Raw genomic sequence first — 16,102 nt, forward strand, 5'->3', positions numbered from 1 at the left:
CTCTTGTTTGTTGGGAGATTTTTGATTACTGCTTCAATTTCCTTAGTGGTTATGGGTCTGTTCAGGTTTTCTATTTCTTCTTGGTTCAGTTTTGGTAGTTTATATGTCTCCAGGAATGCATCCATTTCTCTAAGATTACCTAATTTGCTGGCATACAGTTGCTCATAATATGTTCTTATAATTGTTTGTATTGCCTTGGTGTTGGTTGTGATCTCTCTTCTTTCATTCATGATTTTATTTATTTGGGTCATTTCTCTTTCCTTTCTGGTAAATCTGGCCAGGGGTTTATTAATCTTATTAATTCTTTCAAAGAAAGAGCTCCTAGTTTTGTTGATCTGTTCTACTGTTCTTTTGGTTTCTATTTCATTGATTTCTACTCTGATCGTTATTATTTCTCTTCTGCTGGGTTTAGGCTTTATTAGCTATTCTTTCTCCAGCTCTTTTATGTATAGGGTTAGGTTGTGTATTTGAGACCTTTCGTGTTTCTTGAGAAAGACTTGTATTGCTATATACTTTCCTCTTAGGACTGCCTTTGCATTCCAAAGATTTTGAACAGTTGTGTTTTCATTTTCATTTGTTTCTATGAATTTTTTAGATTCTTCTTTAATTACCTGGTTGACCAATTCATTCTTTAATAGGATGCTCTTTAGCCTCCATGTATTTGAGTTCTTTCCAACTTTCCACTTGTGACTGAGTTCTAGTTTCAAAGCATTGTGATCTGAAAATATGCAGGGAATAATCCCAGTCTTTTGGTACCGGTGGAGACCTGATTTGTGACCCAGGATGTGATCTGTTCTGGAGAATGTTCCATGTGCACCAGAGAAGAATGTGTATTCTGTTGCTTTGGGATGGAATGTTCTGAACATATCTGTGAAGTCCATATGGTCCAGTGTGTCATTAACCTTTATTTCTTTGTTGATCTTTTGCTTAGATGATCTGTCCATTTCAGTGAGGGGGGTGTTAAAGTCCCCTCCTATTATTGTATTATCATCAATGTGTTTCTTTGCTTTTGTTATTAATTGCCTTATATAATTGGCTGCTCCCATATTAGGGGCATAGGTGTTTAAAGTTGTTAGATCTTCTTGTTGGATAGACCCTTTAAGTATGGCATAGTGTCCTTCCTCATCTCTTGTTATAGTATTTGGTTTAAAAATCTAATTTTTCTGATATAAGGATTGCCACCCCAGCTTTCTTTTGGTGTCCATTAGCATGGTAAATGGTTTTCCACCCCCTCACTTTCAATCTGGAGGTGTCTTCGGGTCTAAAATGAGTCTCTTGCCGACAGCATATCGATGGGTCTTGTTTTTTCATCCAATCTGATAGCCTGTGTCTTTTGATTGGGGCATTTAGCCCATTTACATTCAGGGTAACTTTTGAAAGATATGTAGTTAGTGCCATTGTATTGCCTGTAAGGTGAATGTTACTGTATATTGTCTGTGTTCCTTTCTGGTCTATGTTACTTTTAGGGTCTCTATTTGCTTAGAGGACCCCTTTCAATATTTCTTGTAGGGCTAGTTTCGTGTTCACAAATTCTTTTAGTTTTTTTGTCTTGGAAGCTTTTTATCTTTCCTATTTTCAATGACAGCCTAGCTGGATATAGTATTCTTGGCTACATATTGTTCTCGTTTAGTGCTCTGAATATATCATGCCAGTCCTTTCTGGCCTGCCAGGTCTTTGTGGATAGGTCTGCTACGAATCTAATGTTTCTACTGTTGTAGGTTACAGACCTTTTGTCCCAAGTTGCTTTCAGGATTTTCTCTTTATCTGTGAGACTTGTGAGATTTACTATTAGATGTCAGGGTGTTGAACTATAATTATTGTTTTGAGGGGGGGTTCTCTGAGCCTCCTGAATTTTGATGCCCATTTCCTTCCCTACATTAGGGAAATTTTCTGCTACAATTTGCTCCAATATGACTTCTGCCCCCCTCTCTCTTTCTTCTTCTGGGATTCCAATTATTCTAATATTGTTTCATCTTATGTTATCACTTATCTCTCGAATTCTGCCCTCGTGATCCAGTAGTTGTTTATCTCACTTTTTCTCAGCTTCTTTATCCTCCATCATTTGGTCTTCTATATCATTAATTCTCTCTTCTGCCTCATTTATCCTAGCAGTTAGAGCCTCCATTTTTTATTGTATTTCATTAATAACCTTTTTGATTTTGACTTGGTTAGATTTTATTTCTTTAATTTCTCCAGAAAGGGATTCTCTAGGATCTTCTATGCTTTTTTCAAGCCCAGCTAGTATCTTTATAATCGCCATTCTGAACTCTAGTTCCAACATCTTACTAATGTCCGTATTGATTATGTCCCTGGCAGTTGGTACTGCCTCTTGTTCTTTTTTTGAGGTGAGTTTTTCCATCTTGTCATTTTGTCCAGAGAAGAATAGATGAATGAGAGAACAAAATGCTAAAAGGGAAACAACGACCCCAGAAAAATATACACTAAACAAATCAGAAGAAACCCCAAATCAGGGGGAAAAGTAAGGGGAAAAAAAAAAAAGTATATGATCAGGCTGGTGAATAGAACAAAGCCACACACGAGATTTTGGGTATATTTTGGTCTTTAGAAGAAATTGCCTCTCAAAATTTTAAAGAAAGAGAAACTTATATATATATAAAAAATAAGGATAAATACAATGAAGGGATAGAATATGACTGTTAAAATGAATATAAATATATTCATTCATATATATAAATATAAAATATGTTAAAAGGAAAATAAGATGTTTGTTGAAGGGAAAGAAGAAAAATTCAACTAAAAAAATAGAAAAAGAAAAAACAAAGAAAATTTTAAAAATTAACTTTGAAAGACTAAAGAATATTGGGGAAAAAAGCCATGAATTCTATGTGCAGTATTCTTCTAGTGCTGGAGTTCTGCCCTTCTCATTGAACTTGGTCTTGGCTGGTTGTTCTTGCTGATCTTCTGGGGGAGGGGCCTGTTGCCATGGTTCCCAAATGTCTTTGCCGGAGGCAGAATTGCCCCGCCCTTGCTGGGTCCGGGCTAAGTAATCTGCTCGGGTTTGCTCTCAGGAGATTTTGTTCCCTGCAAGCTTTCCGTTCAGCTTTGGAGGACGAGAGTGAAAATGGCAGCCTCCCAATCTCTGCCCGGAGGAGATGAGAACTCGGGGCCCTACTCCTCAGTGTGCCCCCAGAGAAAAGCAGTCAATCACTCCTCTCTCCCCGGTCTGTGGCCACAGTCTGTGCTCACCCGGCCTGTGACCAAGCATTTCTATCTCTGGCTCATGACCCCGTGTGGAGTCTCCAAACCCAGCAGATCCCTGTGGTGCGCTCCCGCGCTGCTCCTCCCAGGGGAGGAAGGGGAGTCTCCCCAGATCTGCCGCTTGTTGGGTCCCTGCTGGAAGAGCAGTGGCCCGACTGTGCCGCAGATCACAGTTTATGGCAACCACTAGCTGAGGGCCCATTTTTTGGCTCCATATTTGCAGCCGGCTTCCCCGCTCCAATCCCTGGGAGCTCTGCCGCACTCAGGCACCCCCAGTCTTCCTGACCCTGAGGGTCCTGAGACCACACTGTCCCAGTGAGGGTTCCACCCCCTGCTTAGCCACTGGAGCGATGTCCCTCAGAAGAGCAGACTTTTACAGTTCTGATTTTGTGTTCTGCTGCTCTATCACTTGCCAGTAGCTGGCTCCCTCCCCCCACAGTCTCTCTTCCCGTATATCGCCTCAGATTCACTTCTCCACACGTCCTAGCTTCCAGAAAGTGGTCACTTTTCTGTTCATAGAATTGCTGCTATTCTTTTCTTCGATCTCCTGTTGAGTTTGTAGGTGTTCAGAATGGTTTTATACCTATCTAGCTGAATTCCTAGGACCAGACGAAATTTAGATCTCCTACTCCTCCACCATCTTGCTACCTGCCCCCAGATCCAATATCCTAACAACAGAATTTACAGAAAGAGGAAATAAATATGAAGGAAGAACTAACACAGAAAAACTCCCAGAAAATGAAAGATGTTTCTACATTGAAAATCCTACTGAGTGCCCAGTACAGTAAGTTGAGAAAAGATCTGTACAGGCAGAGGCTGCTGGGAAGATGTAAGAGTAGGACTTCCCTGAGCTCACCTCTTGCTGCGTGGCTGCCTAGAGAGCACCCACGTTGGCATAAATAACCCAGAAAGCAGACCAAAAACTGGCAGAACAGACTCTCCACAGCTCGGCATAGACAAGAGGCCACAACGAAGCAGATCCACCCCCTCCGATCGTTCTTGGCAAGATCTTGTCAAAGTGGTGCCACAAGCCTGGGAGTGTACAGGCGGCCCAGACAAGGGTCAGCACCACTCCAAAGTGAGTCCTGCCCCAGGGAGAGGGGAAGATAACCACACACCAGTGTGACTGTGACCCCAGCAGTGGGCTGGGTGCAGGCAGTGGGTCTGACTGCAGGCCCCACCCACCAACAAAAGCTTCTCCAGGGACGACACAGGGACAGTGCCTGCAGTTTCGTGCTACTGCATCTTTGGCAAATGCCTGGTCTGACTCAACTCAAGCCCAGGGCAGCCCCGGAGCAGCCCACTAACACCACAGGCACCAGACTCTGCCCACAATAGGCAGAGAGCCATTGCAGACAACAGGACTGAAGGGAAACACATCCTAGCCACAATGGTAGGACACCCCTGGAGCAACACACATAGGAGACAACCCCTGAAGCACCAGGTTCTGGAGAACAGACATTGCACTACAGGACCTCTTCATAAAGCCACTACTTTCAAGTGCAGGAGACGTAGCTGACTTTCCTAACACAGAAAAACAGACAACGCAAGAGACAGAATGAGGAGACAGAAGAATATGTCCCAAATCAAAGAACAGGACAAAATCAGAGCAGGAGATCTAAGCAAAATGAAGGTAAGTAATATGTCTGATAGTGAATTTAAAGTAACACTCATAAAGATACTCGCTAGAATTGAGGAAGGACTGCAGGACCTCCATGAGACCCTCCACCAAGAGCTAGAAGACATAAAAAAGAATCAATTAGAGCTATTGGACTCACTAAATGGAAATAAAAATAGACCATCTGGAATAAATAGCAAGCAAGAGGAAGTAGAAGAAAAGATCAGCCACCTGGAGGACAGAGTCATGGAAAGCAATCAAGCCAAGCAGATGAGGGGGGAAAAATATGCAAAATGAAAATAGACCCAGGGGACTCAGCAATACTGTCAGGCCTAACAGTCGCATGATAGGGATCCCAGAAGGAGAAGAGCGAGAAAAGGGGGCAAAAGATTTGTCTGAAGAAATAATAGCTGAAAACTTCCTGAATCTGGGGAAGGAAAGAGAAATCCAGATCCAGGAGGCACAGAGAGCCCCCAACACAACCAACCCAAAGAGTTCTGCACCAAAACACAAAGTAAATAAGATGGCCAAAAGTAATGATAAAGAGAGAATTTTAAAAGCAGCAGGAGAAAGGAAAGCAGGTACATACAAGGGAAACCCCATACGGCTATCAGTGGGGTTTTCAGCAGAAATTCTGCAGGCCAGAAGAAAGTGGCATGGTAAATTCCAACTGCTAAAAGGAAAAAATCTACAGCCAAAAATATTCTATCCAGCAAGACTTTCATTTAGAATAGAGGGAGAGATCAAGTTTCCCAGAAAAACAAAAATTAAAAGCAAAACCAGCCACATCCCTGTCACACACAATGCCATCAGCCTGTGGGTCCCAAATTCACAGTCCAGCTGCCCTCCTGCCCGAGTCAGCATGCACGGCCTGCCACCTGCTAAATGCCAAGTCAAATGCCTTCACCTCAGATTGCCAAGGGCTCAAATTGACACTCTTCCCCTCAAATTCCAGCCCCTGTGCTCAAGTTTGTGCACAAAAGTGGGTATAATTATAACAGCAGAATGAAGCAACCCAAACATCTAACTATTTCTGTGGAATATAGAATGGATAAAAGGAATGTGCTAGGCTGAGAACATCTCCAACAAGCACATCAAAGAATGATACATACAGCATGATTCTGGTTAGTTAAAAAAAAAAAAAAAAAAAAAAAAACCCTGGGAAGAATAAAACAAGATGAAATCAGAGAGGGAGACAAACCATAAGAGACTTCTTAAGCATAGGAAAGAAACTGAGGCTTGCTGGAGGGGAGGTGGGGGGGATGGGGTAACTGGGTGGTGGGCATGAAGGAGGGCACGTGATGGAATGAGCACTGGGTGTTGTATGCAACTGATGAATCACTGAACTCTACCTCTGAAACTAATAATACACTATATTGTTAATTGAACTTAAAATTTAAAAAAAGGAAACCCCCCCAAAAAAATCTGTACAAAGCACATCAGTGTAAAATTTCAAAATACCAGGATAAACAGATTATCTTAAGGATTTAAGGAGGAAAAGAAAAAGGTCACATGTAAAGAATTAATATAACATCAGACTTCTGAACTGCAAGACAGGAGAAAATGGACAAAAGTCTTTAAAATGGAGAGAAAACTATTTACAGACTTAAAATTCTGTACCCACTCAAATTACCTTCAACTTTATGGGTAAAATAAACACATTCTCAGGATGCTACTGGATGATACGCTCCACTCAAATAAGGAAATGAACGATGAAAATGAAAATACGAGTTCCAAGACACTGGATCTGACACAGAGGAGAGACATTAACTCTACAGGAAACTTAAGAGAACTACCAATCCACAGTAGAACAGGAGAATTTTAGCTTCTAAAAGGAATAGCTCAAAGAAAAAAAAAAAATCAGATGGTTAGTGTATTTGTTTTTTTTTTTCCTTTTGGAAAATATTTTTCAAAGTTTTTAAATTCTTTTCCAGTATCTAAGAATTATTGATAGTGATATCTCCTGATTAAATGTTACATTATTGTTTCATGCCAATTTAATAAAAAATCTACTTCAGGAAAAAAGTACTTCTAAGTTTAGAGTACTACTATTTTTATTTCATTTTTTTTAAAGACTTATTTATTTATTTATTTATTTATTTGAGGGAAAGTGCACTCATGTGCACACAGTCATGCACATGTGAGCAGAGGAAGGGGCAGAGGCAGGGGGAGAGAAAGTCTCAAGCAAACTCCCCTCTGAGCACAGAACCAAATGTGGGGCTCAATCTCACAAACCTGAGATCAAGACCTGAGCCAAAATCAAGAATCGGCTGCAGACTGAGCACCCCAGGTGCCCCTTCATTTCTTTTTTTGAGTTCAAAAAAGTATCCAATTTTTGGAAGTCAAAGAGGTTTTAAAAAGATTTTTCTTTTTATTAAGAACTCACAATAAAATGTTATGGTTATAGGAAAACTAAAAATCATAATGTTCACTCTGAAAGAAGCATATTTTGTATTCTATAAATGAAATCTTAAGGCTGAAAGACATTATTTCCTTCATTGGTTCTGAATTTAAAAAAAAAATCCATTCAAAAATATTCAGTTTTCTTTATATTCTTCTTTGCCTAGGTTTTTAATATCTTGATAATGCTACCTTTTGTAAATTATTAAACTCAGGACAACAGCAGATGGCAATTGTGAAGCCAGAAGATGTATACTGGAAAGAGGCTTTTTTGTTGTTGTCAAAGATGGACAGGCCTAGATTCAAGTCCCAGCTGTATACACCTGAGCAAGCCCCTTCCATGAACCTCAGTTTCTTCATCTATAATCCCTATCCTGCAGGCTCATTATGAAGATTAGAATAATAAATGTAAAGTGCCAGCCAAAGACAAGCCACAAAATATATATGTAATTAATAATGACAATTCTCCTTCTCTTTTTGATCTTCTCTGTGGTCCAAGAGGCTTAATTTTAAAGAATTTATAGACTTTGCAATCAAAATACCTGAGTTCAAATCTTGGTTCTTCCATTTATTTGCCTGTAACCCTTGGGGTTAGTTACTTATTCTTCTTAATCTTGGTTTCAGCAATTCTATCATGGCATAATCATAAAAACCCTGTGATGAGGTAGTGGTGAATATATATTCTACAAGCATGGGGCTGGCACACAATAAATCCTCAGAAGGTATAACATAAGTAATAACAATGAACCAAAAGATACAGTTTCTCTCTTCTTCATGGCTAATTAAAGCAAAATAAAGTAACAGAAATGACTTGGTCAAGAATAGCATTTCAGGAAGTTATACGTGACACGTGACCTAAATTAACCATTTCTCCGTAAAACAGAAAATGCCTTCCAAGATATCTTTTAATTCATCTACGTGCTACTTGACAGAATACTTATCTGTCTACTTGTCAGTTTGGTCAATCAGGTAAAGCACCACCCCTTCCTTAGTGCACCCTCTCTCTACCTATGTATATTTCATTTCCTTCTCTCTTTCTTACTGTTGTTTAGTTGATTGACCAAACTGACAAGTGGCTTGTGGAATTGGTCACTGAATTGAAATGTTGGTTTTGTCAGAATAAATAATTTGGCAGCCCTCCTGATATAAGACAGAGGACTAAAAAACAAAAAATGGGGCCATGATGATACTGTCTGTAGATCCAGCATAGTTCCTGGGTTTTTCTCTTTGACTTTGGCTTTTTATTTTTTAATCTTTGACAAAGTCACTTGTTTTTACACTTTGAGGTCAGATACATTATTTTATATATATTTCCATCATGGGCAACTAGGATATTATGTGGCAAATAGGAGATACTTTTTAAAATGTTGTTTAATAAATTAATTTGAGTATACATAGATTCCTGAAACTCTATCACCATACTACCAGAGCAACTAGCTAGCACGCAAAAACAAAACATTGAACTATTTTCTAAACCTCTCCATTTGAATTAAATAAAATCCCAAACCCACTGGTATGCAAATTCTATTTTGTTTCTTAATAATGTAAATCTAGATGGAACATTTAGTATATGCATGTGTTATTTCAAGAAGTGCAAAGGTAATTCAGTCAGTTTGCCACCCCCAAGAACTCCCACTTCAAATGAAGTCACAAGCAAAGCCTTTTCACTATACAAAACTTCCCTTTTATAAAGAGTTTGCTTAAAAATCTAAGTAATTTCTTAAAGGTCATATTTCCCCCAAAAACTGGTTTCTTCATCCTTACATTCTCATTGTACTGCATAGAATTTTTTGTTGTTTCATGTTGAATTTAAAGTTCTGATGATTTTAAAGTCATATACCTTTGCTGTTTGGAAGCAGAATTTTTATATAAGCAAATAAGCAACAAGGTAACTTTCTTACCTTGTTCTTGTGCATGAACAGCACCTCCTGCCACACATAGCACAATAAGATGAAGAAGCAGTTTCCTAAAACAAAAAAAAAAAAAGGAAAATTTTAGTGGATATTTACAACCTATAAATCATATAAAATCCAAAATGAACTCTAGTACAAGATTAAGAAGTGAGCTATCATTTTTAAAAAGATTTTATTTATTTATTTGAGAGAGAGCAAGAGAGAAGAGGAGCAGGTGAAGGACAGAGGGAGAAGCAGACTCCCCGCTGAGCAGGGAGCCTGATTCCAGGCTTGATCCCAGGACGCTGGGATCATGACCTGGGCCGAAGGCAGATGCTTAACAGACTGAGCCACCCAGGTGCCCCAAGAAATAAGCTATCATTTTAATTAACACAGTATTTTAATACTCATAATGGTTAAGAGCAAGGGCTCTGAGTTTAAGTTCCAGCTTTGCCACTTACTATATGACTTGGGCACACTTTTTATCACCCCAGTGTTTCTTCATCTGTTAAATGTATCTCATAAACTTTTTCAAAGATTAACTGAAAAATTTCATGGAAGGCACACAAAACAATACCTGGCACATAGGAAGCACTCAAAAAACATGAACTAGTATAAATGATATTATTATTATTATGACTACATATTATACCAAATTATCATACCTAAAATTTTTTACAAAGTAATATGTTTATACAAAGTAAAAGAACTTATAGTCACTTAACCATAGTGATTATAAATTGTGGAACCAGTGATTTGTTAAAATGAATGTTTATATGTAAAGCCATTTGATTATCATATCAAAACCATTTGAATATGTCTTGTACTAGATTCATGATATTTGGGTTCTGAAAATAGCAATGGCCTGTAGATGTCAACATTGAACATTTTGATTAACAATAATTGTGAGCACAATACTCAATCACTGCTTATCAAAATGTTCATTCATAATGATTAGCTGACTTTTGATAGATTTTATTGAGTAGTCTTCATAATTGGCTATAGCTACCTCTCAAGTAAAAACCATACAGATAATTTCAAAAAGTAATGGTAGGCTGGCTGAAAACAATAGTTGATCACATAATTCTGTTTTTTTTTAATTATTATACCCCAGGGACTTCCCAAATGACATTTCTGTAAAATATAGTTCTGTGAGTGATTACAAAGTTCCTGGTGTGCTAATAGTAAATGGTACATTTCCTGTTTATTACCAATGATAAATATGTTACCTTTTCAACTAGTATAAGGAGCATGTTAATATAACAAAGATAATCTTTTACAAAGTGAGCCAATAATATGTAATTATACTTTTCTCCTTGGTATAATGGAACTATCATTTAGATTAAAATGGCTTTAACCATATTTTAGTAAATGAAAAATGCACACGCTATGGTCATACTCAGTACAGAGCACTTTTATAAGTTTTGATAGAATACTTAAAACTGTCATCAATTCTATAATCTAATCAACTGAACAATTACAGAAATTTCAACTGGTATGGGCGAATAGCTGAACCATATATTTTAATGAAGCATATAAAAGATTCCTATGTATGGTGTTATCCATTTAAAACAACAGTTCTCAAATGTTAGTTTGCTAAAAGAACCACCTGAGATGCTTGTAAAAAATGTAGATTCTAGGATTGCTTCAGAGATTATGATTTGTAAATTTGGAGTGAATCCTCAGTTTGTATACATCTTTAGGTGATTCTAATATGGATTGTGCGTATATCAAACTCTATGAAACAATTTAGAACATTTATTATTTATAGTTACATTGTACTTAAAACACACAAGTATTATTTTGCTTAAATATCAATCTAATTTTATTGACATGACCTAAGATTATTTGACCCTTGGGGGGGTGTTGTTGTTTGTTTGTTTGTTTTGTTTTTATCCTTTTCTCCTGCTCTAGATCAGTGGTTTCAAACTTTACTGTGCAGCAGAATCACCTGGAGGGCTTGTTAAAGATTCGCTGGGCTCCACCCTGAATGTTTCTGACTCACCAGGTGTGGGGTGAGTTTTGAGAATTTGCATTTATAACAAGTTCCCAGGCAATGCTGATGCTGTGAATCTGGGGTTTACACTATGAGGACCACTGCTCGGGAATAGATGCTCAAGAGATGATGAAAGGCCTACCTGTTTTGAATCTGGTTTTTACCCTCACTGCACAGTGGAATCACCTGGAGAGTTTTAAAAACTACTAATACTTGCATCTTGCCCTCTCCACCCATGCCCCCAGAGATTCTGATTTTAATTTGTCTGTGGTATAGAGATTTTTAAACACTCCCCAGGTGATTCTACTGTGCAAACAAGTTGAGGACCTCTGTGTAAGATTAAAATGATATCTCTAGGTTCTCCAGGATGGATCCCAAAGTGATCTAGAGTTTGAGTAAAAAGAGGCTCTTTTCCTTTCAACTTTATATTTTCAGCAAATAACTGGCAGGATACATAGATCAGTGAGACTGAAAAATAGCTCAGGATTACAATCACTGAAGGAGAGTGCAGCAGATTATGCTGTCAGCAGAAAATGGAATGTGAAAGGAATCATGTCTCATCTGCCCAAGGTAAACTGGCTCACTCAGAGTTTAGAAATAACCCAACAGGCACTCTTCTATTCAGAGGAAGCTAACTAATGAAGAGTACAACAACCAGCAGTATTCATTTAGCAATTCAGCCAACTCATAGACTTCCCCAATGACCTCAGGGGAGAAAAATGAAAAATAAAGTTCTTTCTAGACATGTTAACAAGTCCATTCCTGGTGTAAGGCAGGACAACCTGAACACATCAAATATCATCCCTTAGCCAGGTGATCTTAGGAGATTATGACAAATCAATTGAGCCATACCTTATGTAAGTGTACCTACGTATTAAAACCAGTGACTAATAGTGAAGTAGAGATTGATGACTGAGATTTTTTCTCTTTTTCTAATTATGTCCCAAACTTACAGCCACCTAAGGAAGAACATATGGATATCCGTATCCACAGCAATATGGATTCCATTACGCCTGACCTCCCCTCCTCTGAAGCTACAGCCATATCACATTATACCTTATTCCCTGGAGAGACCTCCTAAGTATCTTAAAGGCCCTCATCATCTCCACCTGTCAGAATCTTAAGTATCATCAAAGCCTAATTTGAATAACATCTGCTCCATGAAGTTTCCATCATCTCTAAAGGCTGGATTTTTTCCTCCTCTCTGTACTCTTAATGCTTTAATTGTAACTTTATTATATCCCATATACATTGTACCTCTTAGGATGAATTAGTAAGTAAATACCTGAACAAGCAACAGGTCTTCACCTTTTATCTATTTCTTACATGAAATTGACAATAAACATTTTTAACTGACTGAGCCACCCAGGCATCCCTTTAAAAAAAATATTTTATTTATTTATTTGTCAGAGAGAGAGAGCACAGGCAGGGGAAGTGGCAGGCAGAGAGAGGGGAAGAAGCAGGCTCCCCGCTAGCAGGGAGCCCGATGTGGGACTCAGTCCCAGGACCCTTGGATCATGATCTGAACGGAAGGCAGAAGCTTAACCAACTGTTTAATAAACACTTTTAAAATGGAAAGGAATAAGAGTAACATCTCCCAATGACTGAGGAATTCAATTTTTCCCAATGGACCTAATTCTTCTAACACTTGGGAAAAGTAAAGTAAAATAAATAAGAGTACTTTTACTTGGCTATCCAAAGAGAGAAAGAAGAGAAAGAAGAACGTTTAAAAATATCTGCTAAGATAGGGTAAGTGGAAAGGCTTTTTTTTTTCTTCATTGTGACTGTTTTTCTCATCTCTGAAGTGGGAACACAGAGAAGACATCAAGCTTAATTGACATATTCAGTTAAAGAGCCAAACTCCATCATTGTATGACATGGATGTCTAATGAATCCAAGCTTTCTGGAAAATGTCTAGTTGGGCTGGGCTTGTTTATTTCTTTGTTTTTGCCCCCCTCCCATGATATCACATTTACTATACATTCACTTAAGAAAAAATGTCACATTTCCACATTAGCAGTAGATTTATAGAGTTCTCAAGGGCATCAGCTGTGCTTTACGCTTTATGTACCATATATACATTTAGTGCTAAGACATGCCAGAGTTGTTGAATAAGTTAAAATTAAAACTGCATTAGGTTGTAGAGAAAACAGCATGGTAAATAAGAAAGTAAAACTAGACTGGGAGTCAATAGACTAAAACTGGTTCTATTTCTAACTTACTGTGTGACTTTGGGTGGTTCATTTCACTGTTGAGTCTTGGTTGACTTATCTCTCATGGGATGAGATAATATAAATTTTATATTTTGCATTCTAAATATAAAACCCTAAAATCCATGTGTATGGTAGGATCCTTTTAGTATACTGGCATTAAAGGACAAAGATCAAATTATTTAGCAAGATGTTCCATAAAGCACTATATATAATAGACATGATGTTTAACCACAAATCTGGAAAGGTCTTCCTGAAGGTCTGGCCAATATTCTTTTAATTATATAATCTAAAATAGTCTACTAAGTTTGCTCATTTGTTTACATATTTACTTTCACAAAAAGTCTAGTTGGTATATTAAATATGACTATTTTTCAAATATTTGGAGCATGTCTACTTTTGGTCACTTTTCTGTATGTCTGGAGTGTATGTCACTAATAGAAACTACCAGAAGTACTTGTACTCCGACATTTCACAAAAACAGACCAGATCTAAAAGAAGTCAAAAATACGGTAACAGTCAATAAAAGTTCAGAAAATATAACCCATGATATTAATATCTGAGGATCTCTAGCAAAATATGAAATATTTCTGTGTCTGGTCTGCTAGCCACATTTTCAGTATAACAGAAGCCACAATCAAAACATAACCAGACACGTGACAGATGAAGCCTGGAGGGGATGAGACAGGAAATAGGTATCCAAAGACCATACTCAGAATATTTAAGGAACTAATATCCATCCCAGGCATCTTCCCTAAATAATTCTTAGGGCTATTCAACTTTCTCTTTATCTGAAGGGTTTAAGTTACTTTGGGAGAATCCCAGGCATCTTTTTGTTTAGGGCACCCATGAGACTCTCATGTATTGTGTCTGCAGGCTACCGAAGCTCATTCTGACATAGATTCAAGTAATAATTATAGGAAGGACTTGTGAAATCTTGTGAATAGGGAACCTTTTTTTTAATGAGTTGGTGATTTTAATCTAAACCAATTTCTAAACCAACTGAAAACCATACGTGTGATATATATCAATAATTTCAGCAATTACCATTACACTACATTTACAAGCCAAGAACTCCTTTAAGTTATGACAACTTTACAAATTTTGCTCTTTACTAGCTGCAAAGATCCAGAAATAGTAACATTTCTGTCCTTTGTTGCCCAAATAACTGAAGATCAGTTCTCATCCCAGCAGTTGGTATAAAGTTGGATGATTCAGGGAGTGAAGTGTTGTCACTAACTTATATACAATGAATTTCTGAGACTATCAATTCAGCTTAGTAGGTACTTGTATAACTAATGCAGTGGTGAAGCATACTAGAATTTTTGGTTAAATTTCAAGCAAACAGGCAATTCATGAAGTACAAGGGAGATAAATGCTTAAGGACTTCAAGTGATCAAAATGCCTAGAGTCCAGTCAGTAGCAGGGAAGAAAAATACCTCAGCTAGTCCATCCTCGTAATACCCCAGAGATTGTTAACATGATTGCTGCCTAGCCTGGCACACACTAGTGGTAACTAAAGTTTTTTAAATGAATGAGTCAGTCTTCAGTTAGCAAGACTATCAGGTGGTCTTGAGTTTCAATAAACATACAACTTCTCCAGCATCTTCTACATGCACACTGATCCCAAGATCAAGAAGTCAGGTCATCCTAACCTCCATTTATTTAGCTAAGAAAGTGACCTGGTTTAAAGACCTTGCAGAAGCTGGTCTCTGGTCTCCGGTTCCAGCTCCAGTCACTCTTCCTCTAGAAAGTGTGCTCTACAACCAACTTCACTTCTTTCTGGCCCTCAAATGAACTGTGCAATCTCACCTCTCTCACCTTTTACTGTTCTGTCTGGAAAGTTCCATGCCTTTTCCCGTTGGGACTCAGTGAGGATTTCATTTCCTTTGGTCAGCCTTTCTTTCCAGGATTTCCCTTCCGTATCTACCCCACCTACCCAGGACTTCTAGGTGTCCTCCTCTCTGTACCTTTACCTCATTTTGGTATACCTGGTTGTTCATTTTCTGGTTCCGATACTAACGTGGGCACATTGGGAGGGCAGCAATTGTGTTTCTGTCTTGTTCCACCATTGTATCCCTTCTGCTTAGAGTGATGCCGGGCACGTAGTTGGGGCTCAGAAAACATTTGTTGAATAAATGAGTGAATGATTGAGTGAATGAATGCCAGAATAATGTTAACCTTTTATGCGTATGAAAACAAAATGGTCTTTACTCACTTCTCATTCAGAGTTACAAATTCTAAAATAACTCATGGTTGCAAAGCATGGCAAGGAAACTAGGACAGCTATTTTAATTTCCACAATAAAATTTATTTTTTTCTCCTGCCACTTCAGATCACCAAGCAGAATGTCTAAGCAACACTCAAAACTACTTTCCATAAGTACAATCTCTCCCCTTGAGACATTAGTTTATTTTAAACATCTACTTGAAAGCAAAGATAACTAAGTAATTTTAAAGAACTTTCATGCTAACTAGGAAATAGATGTTTATATCCCAAACTGCTCCCCACTCGCCCACCCCCCCCACACACACCTTTGTTATAGAAACCCTTTAATTACAATAATAGCCTGCCTGGGGAAATTTCTGATACTGTTAAATCATTGTATCTAACAATGACTTCTGGTTTTAATTTCCTTTAATATTACTTCCACGAATTCACATTAGGTAACTCACTCAAAAGCAGCCCTATGAAATAAAATGTCTTTAAGGATCCAGTTTTAAAACTGTAAACGTTTTTGGGTGAGTAATCAGAATTGTGATTTTAA

General features: G+C 38.0%; 1 protein-coding gene across 1 annotated transcript in view; it reads right to left on the reverse strand.

The window, feature by feature from the left end:
* COL24A1 (collagen type XXIV alpha 1 chain) overlaps nt 1-16,102 on the reverse strand; it is a 414,236-nt gene that overhangs the window by 364,663 nt on the left and 33,471 nt on the right. Inside the window, exon 4 of the mRNA XM_027615241.2 lies at nt 9,139-9,203. Coding sequence (XP_027471042.2) covers nt 9,139-9,203 — 65 coding nt within the window. The remainder of the gene's footprint in view (nt 1-9,138; nt 9,204-16,102) is intronic.

The sequence above is a fragment of the Zalophus californianus genome, chromosome 4 (genome assembly GCF_009762305.2).
Source record: "Zalophus californianus isolate mZalCal1 chromosome 4, mZalCal1.pri.v2, whole genome shotgun sequence".
Lineage (NCBI taxonomy): Eukaryota > Metazoa > Chordata > Mammalia > Carnivora > Otariidae > Zalophus > Zalophus californianus.